This window comes from Drosophila sechellia, chromosome 3R, assembly GCF_004382195.2.
Source record: "Drosophila sechellia strain sech25 chromosome 3R, ASM438219v1, whole genome shotgun sequence".
NCBI lineage: Eukaryota > Metazoa > Arthropoda > Insecta > Diptera > Drosophilidae > Drosophila > Drosophila sechellia.
This window is the reverse complement of record NC_045952.1, coordinates 3,311,424-3,335,012: the sequence shown is the minus strand read 5'-3', so window position 1 is coordinate 3,335,012 and position 23,589 is coordinate 3,311,424. Positions and strand designations below refer to the sequence as shown.

Below are 23,589 nucleotides of genomic sequence, written 5' to 3'. Positions count from 1 at the left end.
GACATAATTTTTAGAATTAAAGGGTATATAGATTCGTTGAAAACAAAAATGTCCGATCTTGACTTAAAAGCTCAAAGGATTACATACCAAGACCTTGAGAGAGGTAAAAAAGATATTTCCAAAACGATATATTTGGGATTTCTTCAAATTGAACATTTTTGAAGTCTTATTTGTCCCTTAAAACATTTTTTGGTGCTTCTACCCCTTTTGAAATACTTTTAGCGGGTAAATAGCACAAATTATAGGGTGCTACATGTCGTCGAAAACGCATTTCCAAATTATTTTTAGCTTTTCACAATTGTTTTGTCCAAAGACAACAGATTAAAATGTCGGATCAATAGGTATGCCAGCAATTAGGCCACGCCCACTCTAACTCCCAAAACTGCAAGGCACACTCTTATGAAAAATGTTTTTATTTTGTGAATTTCTTTATTATATTTGCCCTGTTATGATATTTTCTTCGTTTTATTACTTGTATTCGAAATTTCTAACGCTCACAAGACGGCGCTTGTTTTTTAACTGTGTTGTGGATTTTTCGAAAACGATAGAATTATATATTCTCATCTATTGTGACTACATTTTGGCCCTAATAAAATGTAGGCGAAAGTAAGTAAATATTTTTTAAAGCGTGGCAAAAGATTTAAGATTATACAGTCGATATATGATTTTTGATTGTTAGGATGTGAATGCACTTGTATTTACTTGGTCAAGAGGAGTTTTGTTGATTTCTTTTACGGATACTTATTAGAAACAATAACTGCTGCGGAGCCAAAACATTGAAATCAAGAGTTATATTATTATTTTGTTTGTTTTTCGATGGTGCAAAAGTGCAGAAGCGGCGTACCAAACAATCGAAAAGATCAAATAACAAATCAGTTGCCACTGACTTAACACAGAAATGGGCCACTACTTAATAGACGCGTACTAATTTTGGGCAAACAAATCCGCTAACAGGCGGCGACAGCTGGGCTGTACAGACTAATATTTAAGCCCCTCTTGACCTTGTCGGCTCTCGACCCTTGCCGCATCAGCCGGACAGGGCGCGATGTTAGCCAAGTTGACATAACTTAATGCATCGTAATGCACCTGGGTATTTGGAGCTGGAGCTGCAACGGAGATTACCGGCACTTTGGGCTAGTGCTAGCGTTAGATAATAATAACTATGTATTTCCCAGCTCACTTTGGCACGCGCCCTTTGATGTGATGAGATCAAGCACTGAACCCTGATCAACTATCAATTGTATTACTACTACCAACTATTCGAATTTCGTTTACAAGGAATGAACTGGAGAATTTACAAATAAACTGTTGGCAAAAACTAGTAATTCCGGCTAAAGCTGCGAGGGACCACCGCTATAAAAATAAAACCCATATTATCTTTAATACTATTAATTTGGAACATATAATTGTAGGATAATTAGACAATAGATCTTAAGTCACCCCATATTTTGCGAAACATTTCCATTAAAAGGCGTGTGGGCTATTCCAAGCAATTCTTAATTGTTGGTCATACGGTTATTTGTGAAAAGTTCCACAGGCCAGAGTTTCGAATAAATCCGTATATCTGTGGGAATGCATGTTTGTAAGCCAGATCACCTACACGGCAGGAATCGTAAGGTTGTGAAAGGCCAGGTATCGGGGCTGTTCGGAAGTTCACTCCATGTAATATTTACTCGCTGGCAATGTGCGATTGCTATTGCGACGGCAGCCGCACTTGAACCTTGCCTGCGCCGCTGACATCAGACCAAAAAAAAAACCAGGTTCGGGTTCAGATTTGGGTCTTGGGTCGGGATCTCCGGATCGGAATCGAGTCGCATCATTCCCGGTGGCGGGAATAGCCAAGGGCCAATCAGGCTATTTGCCATCTTCGTGCACTGCACTCGACGCTCGGCGGCGGAAAGTTTTCGCACTGCACTCGGTCGGAGCTTGCCGCTGACCGTAAAGTTTCCACCGCAGTCGCTGCGCTGCCAGTGGCGTTCTTCCCTGCGCCGGCGCTCGCGCCCGCGCCTGCGCCTGCGCCTCCGCTTCGGCCGCGTCGCGCGATCCGCGTTTAATCAGCCGCGCGGCGCGATCGCAGCTCAGTTTTCATTCAGAAGTCAAGCGCGCGCTAATCGCAGACGCAGTCAACGCTCTCGTGTGCGAACGCCGAAAGCCAAGAGCCAAGAGCCAAGAGCCAATAGCCATTGCGAAAGTAATCATTTTACAAAGTTCTTTGGCAACACTTTGTGAAATAGTTCGGGCCGCGCAATTTGTGTGTTGTGGTTTCTGCAGTTTTCAGTTTACAGTTTTCAGATTTCGGCTGCCAGCGATTTACCAACCGAGCTGCTGCTGGCCGCCTTCGGTTGCGGATTTCTAGCTGTTTGCAAGTGGTAAGCTGTAAGTTGTTCGCACATGTGATTTTCGTTTTTCGCTCTTTTGCAACTGCGCGCCGCTTGGTCCGTTCACAATAACCATTTTGGACTGGACGGACGGGACGGCGCTCTCCACGTCAAAACACCTCCCCGCTCTCCACGCTCTGGCCATTCTGCCCGACTAATCGATTTGACTGGCCGATCGCTCTGTTCGATCCGGTGTGGCAACCCTGCCATTTGGCGCTTGCACAAGCTCAGCGTGGGGGGGGGGTCTATTTACTCCCAGCGAGGAATTGATCCCGAAGACCTTTGGAGAATCCTCGAAGTGTGGTCGCAGGCGGGATTAAGCCCAGGGCAGCGCAGCTTCAGATCCCGATCAGCTGATGGGATTTGCATGCCGTTTGAGCAGCTGTTCTGGCTCCCAATATACCGATAGGTTTTGTTGTGCCCCTCGAGATAATGCATAAGAATTAGCCAGCATCGTAAAGTTTTTCACCGTTGACATTGGGTCCAAAGTAGCAGAAGCGCAATTAGCGTGCCCTTGGCGAATAATTGGCAGAGTTTTTCTTGAGCTAAAAATACATATAAATGGTAATCCAAAACGATTCGAAACAAGTGCGGAAACGATTCGCACCAAACCGGATCTGCGATGACCCGATTCTGGCCTTGGACTTGTCGCAGGGCATCCTGATCGGGGCAAAAAGTTCCCTTGAGTGTTTCCCCGTCAGGCGAGGTGGTCGAAAACCGCTTTTGGGAGCGACTTTCGAGGTCTTGTGACTGACTGAGATCGATAATGGGATAATGGTAGTGAATGCCTCTAGGTCGACGATCGCTTCCGCGTTGGCTGTAATTGGACATCATAAATGGAATCGCCCAGAAGGGCTGCTCATTGTTCTGACCCGGACCGGAGCCACTCAGTCGCTCCTCGGCAGATGCCACTGAGGTGACAAATACTTTCAAACCGTAAGCTGGGTTTTCGCTTTCCGTATTTACATATGCAAACCATCTATCTGGGTTTCTTCGCGCTCGCCGTTCTTCGAATGCCACGCACGTAGCCTCGTTTCCAGCGAATTTACAGGCTACACGCCAATCCCCTCAGATCGCAGATCAGAGATCCGAGGCCCGACTCTCCAGAAGCCTCAAGTAGCCTGGCTTGCCAGCTAAAACTTACCCAAACATTAAATCGCTTAACGCTCGCCGGCGTAGCCGCAACGCTCACTCTCCACACATAAATAATTCAAACACAACAGTCTGTTTGTCCAGAACAGGATCTCGGTTCCACGTCGAATGGCTATAGCGCAATGGGGCGTGCTAACAACTGCGATTTGCGGAAGCCAAGTGTTAGGAAAAAAGCCGTAAACGTTTACATTTACGTGAAGGTATACATACATAAAAAGATGCTGTTGAATGGATTACAAACTGTCTGAATATATTGATACAAAATAGAAGGGCATACACTTTTTATAGACTTATTAGTTTATAGAGTTGCTTACAGAGATTGTCTAGAGATTCAACCGATCATAAAAGCCACTAACCAATAGATAGGCCGCCGCTTGAATACCAAAATGTCTGGCGTAGTTGTAGAATATTGTAAACAATGACAACATTACAGTTAAACGAAAATAACAATATCCGATTTCACGTAAAATCGTATTATTCCCGGATTAAGGCAAGATTTCAGATGTAATTTCTGGTACCAATTCCAGAGTACAACTTCTTCGAAACTGATTGTATAATAGGTATTCCAAACACAAGCATTATAAAAAAACACCTGGAAATATTTGGGATTAAAGTGACGATGGCACACCTTTAAGTCCTGAAATATAAATTAGTTAAATTTCCAGGCAAACACACAAACAACTCTAACACAGATTCTTTCGGAAAATGCTATTCAAATCTTGTTTTTTAAATATAAGAATTATAATTAGAATTACTGCCCCTTCTTCTGAGCTATGCATCATTTGAAAAATCATAAGATATTTAAAGCAGCAAAAGCCCTTTCGATCAAGATATATGTAATTGGCTCTGATTAGACTCTCGGTGCTCTTCGTCACTACGTAAACTGCCATCCACGGTGATGTTAGGGGACTTTACTTGGGATAAGCACACGTAGCTACTTATAATGTCAATTGGAAGACAGCGCTTTGCAGTGACTAATGAAAACAATTAACAGAATTTCGTCCGCCTATGTCTGCGACGTGTACGGCATTAAAAATATTCCAGAAGCAACAACACTATCAGCCACATCTCCGCACTTTAGACCGAAGATACTGACAACTTGTTCATGACACTAAAACGGGTTGAGAAATCAGCTAGCTTGCACTTCGTTTTGCATTACCTTAGTTCTGCTTCGAGCTCCAACTTCCCCGATTCGATGCGACCAACTGGAGTAACTGGAGTAACTAGAGTACTTACTGCACAGTCAGTTTACCACGGTCTAGAAACAGTAGCAGTCTTTGAATCCCCGGGAAAATAACGAAAAGAATAATAAGATCGTTACAAAAAACTTTCGTTTCGGAAATATAAACCACGTACAGTATTCCCATAGTTTGCAAGACTAGAGTATAATCCGAATATAACCTTTATATTATTTATTATACACGATGCTTCTAGAGTAGATTGGTATACGTCATTTTGAAATGTATGTAACAGAAAGCAGGAAGACTCCTCGACCCTACATATAATCTGTTCTTGTATCAGATTTCAGAAACTATAAAACGTCCAACAACTTTTAAAAAATGTGTAGCTTTTTTGCAAACGTTTTCTTTCGTAATCCTATGAAGTATACATACATGTGTGTACATATATTCTAACCATCTGCACTTCCTTTAGCTGGGTAATAGGTATCTGATAGTCAGGAACTCGATGTGTATATAAAATGCTGAATGAATCGTTTGTTTAGCCGAATTGAGGGAAATGAATATCAGTCAATATGGTTTAATAGAATCAAGCTAAGTTAATACACTTCGTGTAAATGCAATTCAAGCCAGATCAATAGAAAATGTTTAGAATATGCTAACACCTCGTTACACTCAGCAAACAGGTTGGGCACTTAATGCTAGAATTGTTCGATTGATTTCAGGCTTTCCGTGGCTACCTTAGTAGAGTCGACAGCTTTTCACATGGTAATTATTTCCGCGTGGAATTGCAGTCGCGTTGCATGCAAATAATTCGGAATGCATTAATTAGGCGAAATTCAAGTTGTCCCGGAAGCAAACAGCCAATACGGCGGAAAAGGCCGATCCAGCCAGCGGTTAGCATTGAGATCGGGCTTTGCCTTGACATGGCGAAAATATGAGTGATCAGACCTACCCAAATTACTGACTAATATGTCCAAAACAAAAGGCAATTGTACTCGGATACGACGTTTTAATGAACATTTTGCGCACTGGCGCGGTGACTTTACTCGCAATAAATCTGTCAACAAAGCACTGACTTTTCACTTGAGGATTTTGGCATTGAAGATGAAGACGCCGACGCCGATGGCGATGGCGATGGCGTTGAAGACCCCGCCAAGCGGCGCTGATTGAGCTGTCGAGCTTGAGCAGTTCCGAAATGGTGAGACTCCACCCCATCCCGCCACTCCCAGTTCGGACCATTGTCTTGGCCGAGGGCCTGCTCCATTCCGGCCAATCTCGAGAGCCTGTAATCGCTCATTTGCGGTTTATGCGCCGCGAGATGAGCACACGCACATGTGGAAGCGTGGAAGTGGCTACATGGGCCGAAACTAGTGTGAGTTTGAACAGAGATTAGTGGCTATTAGCAGAGTTACCTTGGGCTGGACGAGCTGGGAAATGTGCCCAAGAGGAGGCCTTGAGCCCGCGACGGCCAAGTCGCGTTTCATGGGACATCGGAAGTTGGTATTGGGTTCTCTTGGGATCCTATCGATCGATCGAAGCTGGACGAGATTGGTTGGCCTTACAGGTGTCAAGGGGTGATTCCCGCCCAGTAATGCCGATAATAGCACTCGGTAATTAGCTGCGGAATGCTACTAGGGAATTACGAAGTTAGATGCGATCCCAAGAGGAGACCTTGAGGTGGCGAATGTTAAACCGTTTTATTGCCACTAAAGCAGTAGCTTCTCAGGCTCCGTAGGCGACAAAGTCGCCGTTGGTGAATGGTGAATGGTGATGATATGCCTGCGGAGTGCAGGTGTCAGACGGTTCCTTCCTAATTCACGCCCATCATCGGGTAATTGCCTGGTGAGTGCCATCATGAAACTGCATTTTACGGCTACTCGAATAATTAAAGCCCCCGCCCCCACGTTTAACTGCTGATTATCCACAGCTCGCCCATCCCCCCACCCCCCTTCCGCAGTCGCAGTGGGGCCAGAGTGCACTTCAGCCCGACCCTTTGCCCCGCCCCCAGGTGGAGCATCGAATATTTGACTTACGGAGGCTTGCGCTCGAAGTCGGATGTTGGACGCTGATCCAATATTTTGTTTGGAAGGCTCGAGTGGTCCGGCAAACGTGGACCGTTGAACTTTGGAGCAGGGTAAACTTTGCTTGCGCGCTATGGGCTTCCAGAGGCAAACAAGCTACAAATTGCGCCAAGCGCGGCCTCCGGCGAAAACAACTTTCGATTACATTCTTACACTCCCGTGTTAGAGGCCAAAACCAGAGATAAGTACTTCATCCCGATCAGGCGGCGAATGCCCTCAACAGCCCTCTCGAAACGCTGGTTGGCTTTATTGGCTTTGCTGGGTGTGTTTGAGGCAAATAATGGGGCTTGGGAGCCGTGATGGCACAGGTGTACAGCTCCCGATCTGGGCAAACAGCAGAAGATCATGTCAGCCAAGCCGAGTCGCACGATTCCCGTGCGAGCTCCCACCTGGGTGTGTGCAGCAATGGACCTGAGAAAAGGGCCAAGAAGCCACCTCCGACATGGCTGTCACCTCGCAGTACCGTGGTACTGTAGTACTCTTTCGACGATTTCCATAAGCCTTTTGTGTTTGCACGCCGATTGCGAGAGCGTAACGCCTGACTGAGTTTTATTTCCAGCCAGATCGTACTAGCTGCCTCACCCGCCATTAGCCAAACAGAACCACCGATCCCCAATGTGGTGGGCGTGGTCGCGGATGTCGGCGGTGGCTATATGAACGGGCCATTATCAGTCGACGCGATTTCAGGCCGATTTCATGGGATTCTCAGGGTCCAAAATGGCCATCGTTCAGTGCAGCGCAGATTTTATGGCCAGTAGAACCGCCAGCGACGTGGAACGTCGAGAATGTCATTGTAAGGGCCAGCTCCGTCCCCAACTGTCACTTTCGGAGGCGATGGCGAAGCCAAGAGTCTGCGTTTCGGTCTGGGATCCGACGAGGCCGTTGACGATTCATATTTGGCGTTTGGGGTATTTGCCAACCATAATCATTATCATTACCACACATTAGCTAACTAAGCCTTCAATTTGAAAGGTGGCTTTGTGCTTTGAGTGTTGCGGTGACGTTTCCATTGTGCAATGGGCAAAGTGCCCAACGCTCCCCCCGCCAACATTCCCCAAAAATTCGGCCCGAACTTAAGTCCAATTTAAATAGATTTCTTTTTTCCCCGGCTGCCGCTGCCATTGTCTTTGAGCTCGTAACTTTGGTATCTCTGCATCATTTTTAATCATTTTCTGCGTGATACTGCGACGTATTATTGCTTTTGGCTGAGAACTCGAGCACACCTTTTTAAAATGCGACATTCAAGTAAGTGGCTCGAGTGTTGAGTGGATTTCAGTTAGATCTGAAAAGGCCAACACTTGCAAAAAGCCATTTCTAATGTTTTATACATAAAGTCAATGCTAGCGCACTTAGTCGTTAGAACTTTTAAATTGATGCACCCCTACACGGCGTTGTGTCTGCAACTACAGCATATAATTAAGCACATTCCACTATCATTAAAGAACGCTAATGAAAATCTTGCCCTTAGATTGGATTCGATGTGTGCATCGTAATCAAGCAAATTTGCTGGGTCGGATTGGTGTCAAAGTGTAGATGAAATGCAACTTATTAGATTAACTTAAGTATAATTTACGAACATTACTGACTTGGCTCAGTCATTATTTTAAGCGGATAGCTTTCACTCTGAATCTAGATGTAGTGCAAACCAAGCCAAATGAACCCCAATTATTATTGCATTTTTGCGCTAATAAAATAGCCAGTAGATATAAACAAATAGTCGGTCATAACCGACTGAAGAAAAGCTTCAAAAATAGAGGCGGCAGAAGACGCCTATCGCCGAATCTACGAATACGCATGCGCAAAAGCTTTTCCGATTGCGCGCACGCTTAAATGGGCTCAATTTGATCGCTGGGCCAGTGGCCACGATTCTTTGGGCTTCGGTTTGGCAATGTCAAATGAAAATGGGTCAAGCTCACGCCAACTAACCCTGCCCATTTGGGTCTATTGAAGATCTCCTTAGTATTTCAAAACTGCTGATCAAATTACGAATTAAATGAAATTGAATGGCGGCTTAGTCTAAAGGCACAGGTATATTCTCAGAGATTTCATTGTAGGTGGTCAATTATCCTTTTCCAAATCAAACCGAACCAGTCATATCAGACGTAATACCCCGATCAAAATAAAACAATGGACATATACATACATATATGATCTTGAATCTTTGAGGTGCTGTCATACATATAGATCCCTACTTGGGACGCCGCCAGGGCAAGACCGATAGTTAAGCTACAAGACTACAAGTCCACACCTCACATGGCGTCCGCATCCACCACCGAATCCCAATCGCCATCGCCATCGCCATCCCAATTCCAATTCCAATCCGTTGGCGTTGCCTGGCCTGGGTCGCTTCGCCTACTGGCACTGTGGCGCATATAAATCGATTAATAAGTTTCGTAAATGAAATGCCAGTGGTGGCTACGTTGCCACAGCAGAGCAACTGTAGTAACTTCGACGGCGAAATCGCAGCCAGATATTGCGCTGCCGCCTGCACAAATCCGTCGGTTGCTCCAGCATCGTCATCACCATCATCGCCATCATCATCATCTCCATCATCCGGGGCACAAAGACGGCCATTAAAACTGTCTTATGACCCGTTAGATGTCGAATTGAACCAGCGATCTGTGGGCGATGGCGCAGCTCCAATGGCCACCGACTACTCAATGGCCATATGTATTCCGCTCATGGTTTTTGCCAGGCCAGCACAAGTGAGTCAAGGGCGCAGGCGTCGCTGGCCATTGTGCGTTTTGTGCAGGCCCATCACGTAGAGAAGCTTTTTGGACTTCTTTCGGCGGGCAGCTATGATTTGCACGTGCCCACAACATACATCTTCCAACTGCCAGGGAGCAGAGGGATCGCATCCTTACCAAGAATTCGAGATATGCTTTCGATATGCAAATTCCCGCAATTAACCCCGCAATCTATAAATTAGCTCGATTAATGATTTAAACCATAATTCGATTCTTGGGTTCTATGCGAACGTGGAATGGAAACTGAAATTCTCGTAAAAGCAAATCCCAAAACCCTGGAGACTATTCTTGAAATAAGAAATGGAAATAGCGATATTAGGATGCGTAATGCGTCAACAAGTTTGTGGAGTCGCAAAAGTAGGAAGACCTATAACTAACCCAATTAATATTTTTAAGCAGGAAAAAGTTAACAACAAGTATACGAACGAATTTATTAGCAAATGTTCAAGATGTGAACAATTAGTAGGCCTTACCAGCAGCTTTATCAGACCAATTCCATTTTAAAAAGCGCCCAATGACGCATTCCTTAATCTTCCTTTCCAAAACATTTTATGCAATGTTAGATGACGAACAGAAACTGTTTAACTATAATAACATAAATACTTTAGAGAAACTTGTATTTGCATACATAAAAGTACTTTCATTGCGATCAGGAGCAAACGCACAATGATTAAAGACTCCAGGATGCAAATCCAAACAACACATTGGAAAATTGGTAAAAATAAGAATCAGATGATCTTACATAACAATAACAAAGCTTACATTCCCCAAAACCTATAAAAGTGAAAGTACAATATTTCCAAAAACGCTCTTAACTGCAAATCCATCACAAATGAGAAACATGAAAACTATCCTCAAACAAGGATTATTAAGGGGGAAATAAATGATTTTGTGCTGATTTAAGATCTAAGAAGAGATTTAAAACGAGCAGATATTTTTATAGTTCTTGTCAGATATGTATATGTAGGTTAATCTAGCTTAACATTCGCTAGTTATGTACATGGGTTTCCAGGTTTATTTTTGATTCAAAAAATATCTTTATTTGTTCTGTCAAAAATAAATGAAAGTTATAATTATTTTGCAGACCGATTCACGCCTAGCCAACTCGCATCGAATGGATTGTCGGTCGCTCGATGAGCCAAGTTCAAAAAACTGTTGTTTTGGTTCGCCCGTTCGGACGACATGTGCTGAAGGGGCAACATCATTTCCGGTTCATTTCCTTGCATAAAAGGACCCAACCGAACTGAACACCTTAACCCGCGTTCCCTTCGCTTCGCTGTTTGGTGTGTGTTGGTGGTCCTCTGCGAATGTGTTGCGTAGTTAAGGGGTGGCTCGAAACAAATCGAGACCGAGCGAAGCCCGAAAACTAAAACAAACTGCGAGACCGAGGCAATGACAACAACGTTGTGTTTGATGAGGGGGTGGTGGTTGAGCTCTCCCGCTCGCGATGACATAATGCCGTCACCTACACACATACACAACGTATGTTGTGTGTTGTTCTTTTCAAGCCGTGCCTCATTCACGGCATTTGCTTATTTGGCGGCAGCTGGCTTTCGCGTGAGCAAGCCATGGCAACCCTGGCCGACGCCGAAGAGAGGCTCGCGCCTCCGTTATCAGTTGTTTAAGAGAAAAGTGTGTGGCAAAAGCAGCCGGTATTTTGCGCCAAGCAATTAAGTACAATGCATCTGGCGCACATAACAAAAGAGAGCGGTTGCGGGATAGCAGTGCTTCTTAGCTTCTGGCGAACAGCGCGTGACGCAACATCGAGAGTGAGTACCCCTGCGACAGCTGGTGCTTCTTCTTGCCCGCCTTGCCATTCCCCGGCGGTCTGCTTCTTGCCGCTTGCCAGCCACACCGCATCCACCAGATACAGATACACAGCGCTCAGTGCTCACTGCTCAGTGCCGCTCTCTTTGGCTCTCTTCGCACGGCTGCCGTGCCGTTTGGGGGTTCTCTCGCTCTTCGCCAGAGCAGCGGGCCTCAGTTCGCATTTCGCTTTGGGTTGTGCCTCCTCGTCTGGTTCGCTTTTTGGGTCAGGCCAGAGCGATTTCCACACAAAATTCCTAGTCTGCTGCCGAGATACTACCACTGCAAAACGAACTCAAAGTAAAGTGATTGTGATTCGAATCGATTCGATTTGGAGTGCCTGTCTTTGGTTTTCTAGTGAAGTGTTTTTTGGTGCGCCCAGTTCCTTGTGTCCTTGCCTGTCGCGTCGGTATCGCGCTGTGGGACCCACGTAACGTCGCCGAGTATCGTCTTCCACCCCGAAAAGCTGGCCGTGCCTGTTCCCGCCCGCCTTGATAAATCAGCCGTGGAATCAGGCGGAGTCAGTTAAAGCCTCCCTCCCCGCTTTCCGTGCTCCTAATAGGTCCGACGGATTTTCAAATGATATGGGCCACACTGTGCCGAGTGCCTCCACTGGAAAATAAAAAAACCAACGTGTTGCCCCCTCTTCCGGTTATCAGTTACCTTTACCTGCGAACCCGTCTGCATTTTCCGCAGGCACGGCCATCTAATCAACTAATCAAGTGCGATAAGAGACCATCCCAGATTAGGAAGCACCCGGCCAGAACCGAAACCAGAAACTATCAGATACCACATACGGAAAGTCCGAGCCGCCGAGTTCGTCACGTTGTTGTAACGCATGTGTGTAAAGATATGACATAATTCCGAGACGTTCCGCTCGCACTCGCATCCAACAGTCGTCTCTCCCACTCTCTCTTAGTCGGAGAGGAATCGGAAGAGTGCGGTTGCAAAAGTGCAGAGAGCAGCAGAGAAAGTGACCCCTCAACAAGTCACCGCCGCTGCGTCCACCCGCCTTCGAATCCATTAGCTAAGCGGAAACACGCGTCCCGCCCACTGCCAGCGCCGCCCACCTCCCACCGCCTCCCTCGTGAAATGCGCGGCCCACGAGCATCTGCAGTGCAAGCGATCTATGTTGGAACCGTCATAACTAACTAACATAACGCCCACTGGATTCGAGGCATTTCGAATTGATGAGCCATATTGTTTTGAAATTTGTTTTAAGGGCGTTTCGATAGGGAATTTTTGAAGCGCGTTAGCAATAAGAAAATAGCGAAAGGTAGACAAATATGATCGTAAATGATATGATATGTACTTACATAGGTAGCACGGATTTGTGCGGTGCCAAGTTTTATTTGTTTATATTTCTCCGCTTTGCATTTGCTATATTTTGTATTGTTTGTTTTGCCATTTTATTGCCCTTGCTGCTGTCGTCTGACAACCGAAATCCAACAAAAATAATGTGCTTGCCCAAGTTGCTTCTATTGAGATGGATCTTTCGGGTTCCAAACATTCACTCATCGAATCAGTCCAATTAGTCATAACAGGTTGCATTCATCTGGCTTAGGCGAGTGCTTTTGAATTGAGCTTGGAAGCTTGGCTAACTGTGCCGGCAACCTTCTCTGGTTGGAGGTGGAAAATAGGAAAAGATTCGGTTACGGAGGTCCCACTGTCCGTTTGAATATTTGCGCGGGCTGTGTGGACCGCCCTTAGAAGCAGAGGGCTTCGATTACGAAATGGCATTTTTCTCCGTTGGGTGACCCAATAAACAACAAAGGCCGAAATAGATAATTGCGTCAAGACGCAAAACGCGTTTCAATTTCCATTTCATCAGGTCAACCTGTTGTTGTTCGCCGCCTTTCGTTACCGTGCTGCTCGCTGCTGTGGCTTCTTTTTGGCGACATACATTCGTAAACAGTTTGACCATGAATTCGATTTTGAGCGCAAAAGTCCCAAAAACAAAAACCAAAAGCCAAAAGGCAAAAGCAAGAGCTAAGAGCCAACAAAAAAAGCGAAACGTGAAATGAAAACCCGAAAGCCATAAAAAACCCAGTCCGTTCCGCTGCGAGTATGTGTGAAATGCCGTAATAATTAATTGATCGACGAGTGCGGAGCTTTGAATTGGTATGCAAGCCATCACCTGCCACTGGAATCGATCATGATCAAGCGGCGGCCCTTGCCTCATCCAAATCCGCTCCGTTCTTGCGACAGCGCACCTGTTGGCTGCTTTTCGATCGGAAGGCTGGCTGGCTTTCCCAATCCCAATCCCACGGCACATCCCAATTCCACAACCGGGCGTACGCACTGCGTACCATCTATGCGAAGAAATGTGAATTAATTCGTTATGGCCCACCAGCGTCAACGCCAACGCCATTGCCTCTGCCCGCTTGCAAGCTCCGGCCGGAGTGGTGTCTGCGACTTGGACTTGGACTCTGGCGGCTTAGACTCCAACAACTCCAACCGAGGCAGCGACTGCGGCTGCGGCGTAGGGTTCGACTGCGACCGCGACTGCGGCTGAGCTGCAGCGGCCTTAGTTCGTCAGTCAGTGTGGCAGCCAGTTAGTCGTGCTCCGCTAGTCGATGTCGACGGTTCGCTGATTTCTGTGTTGCTCGCCGCCCGTTCCCGCCTCTCCCGCCGCGTATCGAAGTCTCGAATACCGAGTCTCGAAAACAAGTCCAATCCGATCTACGGCCGCGTTTCCAAGGACTCCCTTTTAAACACTAATTCGAGCACGGCATGCCAGGCCCAATAGGTCGAGTAGTAGCAGTGGGCGCGGGTCTGCAACAATTAGAGCAATAATTGTTGTGCGCCAGCCTATACGGTCTACTTAGAAACCGAACTACCGGACTATCGCCCGGTAATCACCTATAGTTTACTCGCCGACTTTTTGGTAGGCCTGCCCATCAGTGCAACATAAAAAAAGGTAAATTCACGGATCGATTCAGCCTAATGATCTGTTGATTGTGTGCATTTGGAATGGATTGACTAAGCGTCATCCAATCCCCGCCAGAGTATCCTTATCCTTTGGCCACTCCTGAAGGTCTCATCGAGCGAATTGTGAACATAAGTATCAGTTATATCTTTTTGATGATATGCACATATGCGACGTGTTTCGATTCGTTTGCGCTAAAGTGATTGAACCTCTTAACGGAATGGAATTTTTGGCGGCTGTTGAAGGCGCATACAAATGAGTCTTTCGAAGATTCGACGCAGTGCCATGTACTGGCTTTGCAGTACCGTCTGCATCGATGCAGTGCCTCACACGCGACTGCTCGAAGGAGCAGTACTCGTGCCTGCCGAAGAACGATAAACAAATGTCAAAGCTTGTTATTGCTGGCAACAAACAGCCTGGGGTCAAAATCACTTGACCGATGGTATCAATTACTTATGTGCCCATTTGCCATCCCTCTCTTTGCCAATTGGCCAATCAATCGGGCCCGTCTTGCAGCACTTCAGCCAAGTCAGGAGACTGAGCTGTGCGCAAAGCATGAAAATCAATAGTCAATGAATACGGAAGGGGGCCGGAGGATGTCCGGAGCCTTGCGACACCTTCGCAGCTCGAGCGGGTAGATATGATGGGGCACCTATCCATCCTTCCACCACCCAAGTACGGCCAAGTATTGTGTCAACAACTGTGGCAAGCGGCAAGCAGCGAGTAGCGAGCGCCACGCGCCTTTTCGGCGTCACTCATGGCGTGTTTGGCAGGCATTGAGCGCCTTTTACTCGGCGACTTATTTGTGGCGGCTTTCTTGGCCAGGCCGAGAAGTCGGAGGTGCGTCGGGTGAGTCACGCGACACCAGACACCAGGCACCAGGCACCCCGCACCATTCCCACCACCCACCTGGCATCGGGTGGCCTGCTCTCGTGGCCCCTTTTTCATTCAAGAAACGCGCTGCGAGCCACTGCGCGCCTCTGCGCACGAGCGAAGGGCAAAGCCAGAGCAAAGAGAAACCCTAGTGGCATCACGTGATGAGATTGGAACAACGTGGCGCCTTGGCTGACGCCGGTTTAGCGGCGTGTTGCTGTTGAATGGGCCAGCTGCGGCGGGCGGAGTGGGCATGGGGTGTCGCCTTGGATGCCCATGTGTGCGGTGTTGCTTCATGCCCATGCTTTCCGGAACGGCTCTGGTCTGGTGTGGGCTTGTGTCGAGCAGAAGCAGCTGAAAGCACCAAAACCAGGTCAATGAAATAGCAATATTTGGCATGGCGTTAAGTCGGCACTGCTGCTGCTGCTGCTGCTGCTGCTGCTGCTGGCATCGCTTTTCACTTGCCGCTTCTTCAGCAGGTTTCCAGAGGTGGGCGACTCTCAACCCTTTTAAATCAGGCGAAGGCAAGACCTTGCACACCACCCACCACCCACCACCCACCGCCCACTAAGCCCGTTTCTTCAGTTTCTTCTGTTTTCTGTGCTGACAGCACTTTTCGCCCGTAGCCGTGTGCTCTTTGCATTGCCTTGTTTTGACTTTGAATAAGTATCAATTTGGCTTTTCGGTGGCAGTGGCTTAATTTGCTTTCTTGTCGCCTTTTTTTCCCACAGGTGTTTGTTTGCTCCGCTTGTTGCTTGGATGACCCCACCCTCATAGCAGTTCGAAGTTCGAAATTCATATGGTAGATAGATATAGATACATATATAACATTAAATTGGGAAGTTAATACAAGTGGCGCTTCCAGATGGAAAAGAACACTATTGGCATTTCTCATGCTTGCCAATCTCATGCCTACAGCCCCCACTTCCAGTTATCGCATTTCAAAAAGCTATATTATTAATCATTTACGAAAATCTTGCGTGACGTACAACGCGGCGAATGAGTAATGCGCCCAGCGAGTTAAACACTCGATATGTGGGAAACATTGTATATGAAAAGCTACTCGTTCAGACCCACAACGCAGATCGAGGCGATGCAAAACTGCAGCTTAAGCACTTAACCCTCGAGAACTCATTATGGGAAAAATATTCGAAATATTCGAATATTCGAAATATACTGCAATAGCTTCAATAGTTTCCGATGGCCAGTTCCTGATGCTGATCCAGCATACATATAGAGGAGCACTGTACTCCGCCACGTTCTCCAGTGCTGATGCTCCCTGTTTTTGGCCGTTGCTTTCGCTTAGTTTATCGATTTGCGATAACTGGTCGCAACAGATACAGATAAGGTGTATGTACAAATTCCGCGCTGTGCATAAAACGAAAATGAAAAATAGAACAAAAGGCGCGGCTCAAAACGAGAATGTTCAATTATAAACGAGATGTAAATGTGCCGATCGAGTGCTGACCGAGCTGTTTTTGGATTTAGTTTATTGACCTCATTTCGACGGCCGCTTTTTTTGGGTGGGCATATGGGCTTCGATACGAAAGATGCAGGGTGTTAAATGGGTCTGATAAGGGCCGTCTGATGTGGGTTGACTTTTACGATTGTGCGCGAGACTTTTGCGAGATATAAACAAACTATCATATTATAATAGCGAATTATACCATCTATACTTGCAGTTCGAAAACCCGCTTGGCACCGCATCAAATGCAGTAAGTCCCGAGCACTAAAATTAACCAGACCAGAAGCAGACCGCCATTCCTCGAAACCAAGACTTGGACCACCTCCACCAATTGTACAATCAACAATCCACAAGGAACACGACTACAAACCAAACGGATAGCAGGACTCCGCAGTCGGCGACAAACACCAACCACTACTCAACAACACAATGGCCTTAATTATGAAATACATCGACAGCATAAGCAGATACATGGACTCACATAGTGGTAAGTACCAGACCCATCGGGTGCCGCCGGAGTATTCGCTAATTTGGCCAACCTTGATTTGGGTGGCTTTCGGTGTAACCAGCTACCGCAGCATGGGGAACAACTCAATGTCGCTGCCCTTCCTCACGTTCCTCTCCGAAAAACGGGGGATAAATCATTTTTGACACCAGTTCTCTAATTGGCAAGAGAGGTTGGTAGAACTGGTAAAAATGACTGCTCCAGTCGCCAAGCTCTCCGCCTCAATTTCTCTCGAGAACTGATATTATTTTATTGACACACTGAGACCGGATACAAAGGCATATATCCGAGCAAATATATTTATAATATAATTTATTTATTATATTTAAAACATAATGTTTTTACACATGCTAGGCCGTGTCAAACTGACTACGAAAAACATGCTAAAATTATGTTTCGACACTGTTTATTTGCCTAAACGAGTATTCATTCAGTTTTGTCAATCGTGTTTGTTTGTCAAGAGTGTACGCAAATATACATAAAGCTCATGAAATAACTATGACTACATAGGTCAATCTACTGCATAAAGTTTGCTTACATACCATCTAATTATTCAGATCCAAATCCGAGAGAGAGTTATATGCAGTTACTCATATTTGTGTTTCGCATTCCTTTTCATTTGCATTGAAAATTCGAAATTGTTAATTATAACTTTTTATCAGGTAATATGGGTACATATATTTTATATATTTGAGATTATAATGACGTGCGCTGACTGATCGGAAATGGGAATGTATGCCTTTCAAAAATAAAGATACAAAATAATAAAAAAAAAAGAAATCAATCTGTGATGGGAATGCGAATTGAAGTGCAGTACAGAGATCACTATGCGTGCATGTGGTTGCTATCTATATCTATCTAAATGTTTGCCAAGATCAGGGTCAATGGCAGTGTGCGGCGGTGATAAGAACACGCCATTCGCTTATCTCGAAGATGCTTGTAACTTCCGATCTTGACAATATATAGTAGCTCGTAGTAGTGGTAAAGTGCATCCGCGAATCAACAACGACTCCAATAATTATGTGGTTTCCTTTCGCACAGACTCGAGGACAAAGGGCTGGCCCATGATGTCGTCCCCATTCCCCACACTGGCCGTTTGCCTCACATATGTCTATCTGGTCAAGGTGAGTGTGCCGAGCACGAATTCCAAGTGGCTGGCTGCCCAACTTGGGCTTCTTGGTAGTAGTTGAGTGATAAGAAGGTGGTCTGACTAGATCGATTGTAGGTCGGTTTATGACTTCTGTGTAGTGTTTCACACAATAAACTTATCAACTGCGTGATAATAAAGCGGGGTAAAATGAAATACCCCTTCCTCGGCCGGCTATAACATATAGTTGATACCAACTACCGTCCACAGGTGCTGGGACCCCGATTAATGGAGAACCGAAAGCCTCTGAATCTGCAAAACACTCTAGTCATGTACAATGCCATACAGGTTGTATTTAGCGCATGGCTGTTTTATGAGGTAGGTATTCCCGAACCACCCATCCCATCCCACCCACACCCCCACCCCACCACCACTTCCCCATCATCCCAGCAGCTCTTCATCGCGTGGCATCGTCGCTGGACCAGTCCACGCCTCTGCGGACCGCGGAGGACCGTGCTTTCCAACCGAATTAAACCTATTTTTGCTGCTAATGTCTCTGTTCTAGTGCTTGATGGGCGGCTGGTGGGGCTCGTACAGCTTCCGGTGCCAGCCGGTGGACTACACAGATAGTCCCACATCCCGGAGAGTAAGTGTCCCTGGCAAGCGGCCTTGCGCTAGCGTACCTATAAGTGTGTGCTGTTCCGATCCGATTTGACCGATTTTGCCCCGACCACTTCAGATAAATAGCTAATACCGCAGTTATTCGCGCCCCATTCTATATCTGCAGTTCAGGCAATCCGGCGCGGCTTCTGCTTAATCTAATCCTAGTATATTGTTATTGATCCACTGGCCACTGACCTAGCCAACGCTTTTTGGAGTGCTAACCAGCCACGCCTCGCCTTGTAGTCGTTTCATTGTATTAACTGCGTATTGTACCCAATTAAACCCCGACTACCAGAGACGCCAGCGCCAGCTTCGGGCGCACGGCTTTGACTAATACCGACCTCCTAGTGTACCCTAACGCACCTCATGTGCAGGACGCACTTGTCCTGTTCTGACCCGCTGCTGCTCTGTTTTGTATATAAATGCTAGTGAAAGAAACACCAGTGCTACAGCTACAGATAAGACCGGTGGATAATTTGCTTCAATTAATGGAATTATCGCGTTTAAGCCTAAGTTGATACCATCTAAGTGCTGTATACTCACACTAACCCCACACCGCCAAACTTGCACACCGCCAAACAAATAGCCGACGGCTGAGTAAGCGACCACCTGAAAGCGACGTCTTTCTGCCATATCCGGTGACGATGCCAACACCAGTACCAGTATATCTCTCACGAATCATCCAAGAAATCGAGAGCCAAGCGAAGATATATAAGTTACCTTTTGTGCTCTACATTTCCAGATAGGCATTTCCGGTTGGCTAACTGGACATTATAGCTTCCGATGTCAGCCAGTCGACTATAGTAATAATCCTAGAACGTTAAGGGTATGTGTTAACCGCCACACGCAGTAAGATAACGATCTAGATAACGAATAACGATAAGCATTTTGGTTACGTTTTATTTCCGTTTTGGTGTGAGTGCACGAATAGTTATAGATACTCATACACGCACATTTACTCACACACACACACACACACACATACACATGGTAGTACCTAAGGAGATGGGCCATTATGACACAAACTCTAGTCTACGGTGTTGTGGGTTGGGGAGCATTGCTTGCGTCCTGAACCAAACTACCCCTTGGGAGCTCTAAGCCCATGGGATGTTATCACAGATTTTGCATGTGTAAGCCGTACATAACTGCCTTCTCTTCCACTATCCCCAAACTTAACTCTCGAGATTCAGAGTTAAGACTATCTGTTCCCTAACGATCAATATATTCGCATTCCATCTAAATTACGTTACTCCTAATTGAATGTTGACCCTTCTTGGACAGCCATATTAACCCGACTGAATCTCGAACGCCTGTGCATATGTGTTTAAATCAATTTATTATTTTTCAATAGTACTCATGAAAGAGTCCATGATGAGACCTGTTGCCGGTTGAATCGACACGACTGCACTCCCTATTCCATCTGTGATGACTGCGAGACTCAAATCCTGGCTGGCACCTAGCTGTGCTCATTCACTGGATTGAATAGGGATGCGCAGCACCAAGTCCAAGCGAATGTTAAAAACACGTCCCACCACACCTACATATAGTAGTTCTAATACAAACACCTCTCTCTCCCTTGTCCCTGAATCAGATGGTTCATGCCTGCTGGTGGTACTACTTCTCGAAGTTCACAGAGTTCATGGATACGGTGAGTGACAGATCAAGGGATCAAAGAGCCGCGCTCGGTAATTGTTCATTTATCAACCTGTTGCGCCTTGCCACAGATTTTCTTCGTGTTGCGCAAGAAGTCGAGCCAAGTTACCACACTGCACGTCATCCATCACGGCTGCATGCCCATGTCGGTCTGGTTCGGCGTCAAGTTCACACCGGGTGAGTTGCTGTGGGGGTATGTGAAAGACGGGCCCATCCTCTGACCATCCGGATTCTCCCTACACCCCTACAGGTGGTCACAGCACCTTCTTCGGCCTGCTCAACACCTTCGTCCACATCGTGATGTACACCTACTATATGTTCTCCGCCATGGGTCCGCAGTACCAGAAGTACCTCTGGTGGAAGAAGTACCTGACCACTCTGCAGATGGTAAGCTGCATGGAAGTGAGCCGTGTTCCTAGCCTAATCCTCTGCTCCCACAGGTCCAGTTCATCTTGATCATGGTGCACGCCTTCCAGCTGCTCTTCATCGACTGCAACTACCCGAAGGCGTTCGTCTGGTGGATCGGCATGCATGCGGTCATGTTCTTCTTCCTGTTCAACGAGTTCTACAAGGCAGCCTACAGGAGTCGCATGATGGTGAGTTCGCCCCGGAAATGGGCCCTAGTGCTTCTCTAAGCCACAGCCAGTCCTTAAATCGCTGGCCGAGATCAGCAAATAGCGTCGATGTGACCGCTCGATTATTATCAATCTGAGATTCCCACGTTGCCCCGGAGGTTTCCAGATTCCGGTCTGTGTTAATGAAAATGAAAAACGAATACCTAACCGAAACGACGCGACGCGATTCGGAGCTGTGAGGCAAACGTGATTATATCATCATGGCTGCACTGCACCTTGCGGCCTGCCGATTACAAATGCGCAAGATGATGTGGTCCAAATTCATTAACGAGATTTCGTCAAGTAGGTCTCTAGCGACTCCAGCACTGGGCGGTGGTACATAACGTTAACCGGCTTCGTTTCGGCACCCAGCATTCGCTGAGACTCGTCGCACGAGTGAAAGTTTGGCGGAAAGGCCACATCCACAGCTTCGCATTCAGCGGCAGCGAAAGGGAGACAAAGCCAGACTTACGGACCTACGACTTCGAGTGTTGCATCATTGCGGTGGTTTCAAGCTGTGGCTCGAAAAAATCTGCCATAAGAAAATCTCCGATGGAACTCTAAAAACTGTAGAGAATGCAATTGTCGAATTCCATGACCATCAAAATACCCATTAGTCAGCCAAAGGGAGCTAGTCTCCTGATTCTCTCTTTTACTTTAGAAGATTATTATTAAATTAGGATTTTGTCACTTCTATGGCTTTAGAGAACTCCATTTTACTGACAAATCGAATTGATGTGCTTTACTTGTGTTCTCCTTTCAGAAAAAGAACGGAGCCCTGGCCAACGGACACGCCAAGCCCAATGGCTACTGCAAGAGCATCAACGCCCATGACGATCTGGCCATGCCGCAGACCACGGAGGCGACAGCGACAGCGACGCCCGCTTCCAAGGCCAACGGGAGCAGCACCCCGCTGAGCAATGGACATGCCAATGGGGTGGAGAACGTCTACAAGCAGGTGGCCAACGGCAGCGCACACAAGGGGGCCAACGGAGGACTGAGCAACGGGTATGCCACCAAGCTGCTGGACGACGCCTCCCACGAGCTGAAACAGCGGAAGACGCCGAAATAATATCGGGGCAAGGAGGGGCGGCGCCAGCACAGAGCTTAGGACACGGCGAGGGCCAGTAGCGCCAGGAGCTTCCTGGAGAGGAGAGGAGCTCCCAGAGTCATTTCCATAGGCACACACACACACTTCATTTAACTCACAACTACTACTCCACATCGCAGACCATCCACTTTCCAAATTCCAAGCCGGGACCTACGTCCTTGGACAGCAGGGGAAATATGCTAAGCGCGGGAACACACTGTTAATCCCGACTACTGTCGAGGGCATTGCGAGGCGGCTTCCCCCGCAGACCCAAATCCATACACCTGAACATAGAAATATGCGAATGGTCGCTAGCATACCACCACCCCATGGGTGCACCACACCCATTGAGGCGTATGCAAATGTATAGGCATTGCGAATGCATATGCACCCATTCTCTAGCCTACTTTTTAAATACGTTTTGTTGCTTCTTTTTCTTTTTTAGTTGTACAAAGCTTACTTATCATAAGTATCCCAGCGGATTGTATAATACAAGAACAAATGTCGCAAACCAAGATTTCAACTAATCGAAAACGCTAACGGAAGCCCAGCAAAATCAATTTAAAACTAAAACTAATGCCAACGCACTTGGATTGTATGTTTGTGTGTGAGCAGAGCATTCAACTATTTAAGCCTAGAATTTAATTTATATATGTGTATATATGCATACATATATATTATCGAAGTATATGAAAACAGCAGCAGCAGCCTACGGCAAGTTTTGTAAATGTATAGAGCAAAAACAAGTGTAATTTAAAATTAGGCACAATAATTGTTAAAAATAAAAGTCATTCAAAAATAGCCTACTATTTACGTTAATCAGAGAAACAAGCAAACGCGAGTATTCGACAATTACGATTGTGAAACTTCTAACAGTATACAAAATAAAAAGTAATGTACGAAACCATTAAGAAATCAAAGCCTATCTAATTACCCATAAAAAGTTTCATTAATTTATTACGAATCAATTATGCCGCTAAGCTACATAAATCCGAAACTCGAGATGAACTCGCGCATCTTTTGGTCTTTAACAACAACCACACAGCAACAATATCAAATGCAGATTGAAAACACACGAGGGACTAACCATAAGATCGATCCACTTCAAAGCGAGCATTAAATTAGTAAATTGTTGGAATCAAAAAACAAAATAGACTGTAAGTCCCACACTCTGGGTATGCAATTGCAATACGTTTTGTATGCGTAATAGCCATTTTGGTGCAAACATTACCTATGTAATTAATATTATACAAATACAAAAGCAAACAAAACAAAAATATGTAGAAAATTAGGTGAAAATGGAGTGGAGCATTTTTTCAATAAAATCACTAAAATTAACTACTACATCCTTAATTCATTTAGCCA

General features: G+C 46.1%; 1 protein-coding gene and 1 long non-coding RNA gene across 7 annotated transcripts; one reads left to right on the top strand and one right to left on the bottom strand.

Moving 5' to 3' along the window:
- Positions 1–2,087: 2,087 nt before the first annotated feature.
- On the top strand, positions 2,088–23,562 carry LOC6613830 (elongation of very long chain fatty acids protein AAEL008004). 6 transcript variants are annotated; one of them, XM_032723217.1, is made up of 11 exons: positions 2,089–2,369; positions 16,830–17,099; positions 18,159–18,241; positions 18,475–18,582; positions 18,770–18,850; positions 19,610–19,693; positions 20,459–20,515; positions 20,592–20,697; positions 20,771–20,907; positions 20,961–21,116; positions 21,898–23,562. In XM_032723217.1, exons 2-11 carry the CDS (start codon positions 17,042–17,044, stop codon positions 22,204–22,206), a joined length of 1,179 nt encoding a protein of 392 aa, XP_032579108.1. In that variant the 5' UTR covers positions 2,089–2,369; positions 16,830–17,041; the 3' UTR covers positions 22,207–23,562. The 6 variants fall into 6 exon arrangements, with proteins under 6 accessions (XP_032579107.1, XP_032579108.1, XP_032579103.1 ...); XM_032723216.1 differs by lacking the exon at positions 19,610–19,693 and having other exon boundaries at positions 2,088–2,369; positions 21,898–22,206; XM_032723212.1 differs by lacking the exon at positions 18,770–18,850 and having other exon boundaries at positions 2,089–2,376; positions 21,898–22,206.
- Positions 2,257–3,124, bottom strand: LOC116801773. Its single transcript, XR_004362222.1, has 2 exons — positions 2,986–3,124; positions 2,257–2,923 (listed from the first exon to the last, which is right to left on the bottom strand). It is a non-coding gene; the product is annotated as an uncharacterized LOC116801773 (long non-coding RNA).
- Positions 23,563–23,589: the final 27 nt, after the last annotated feature.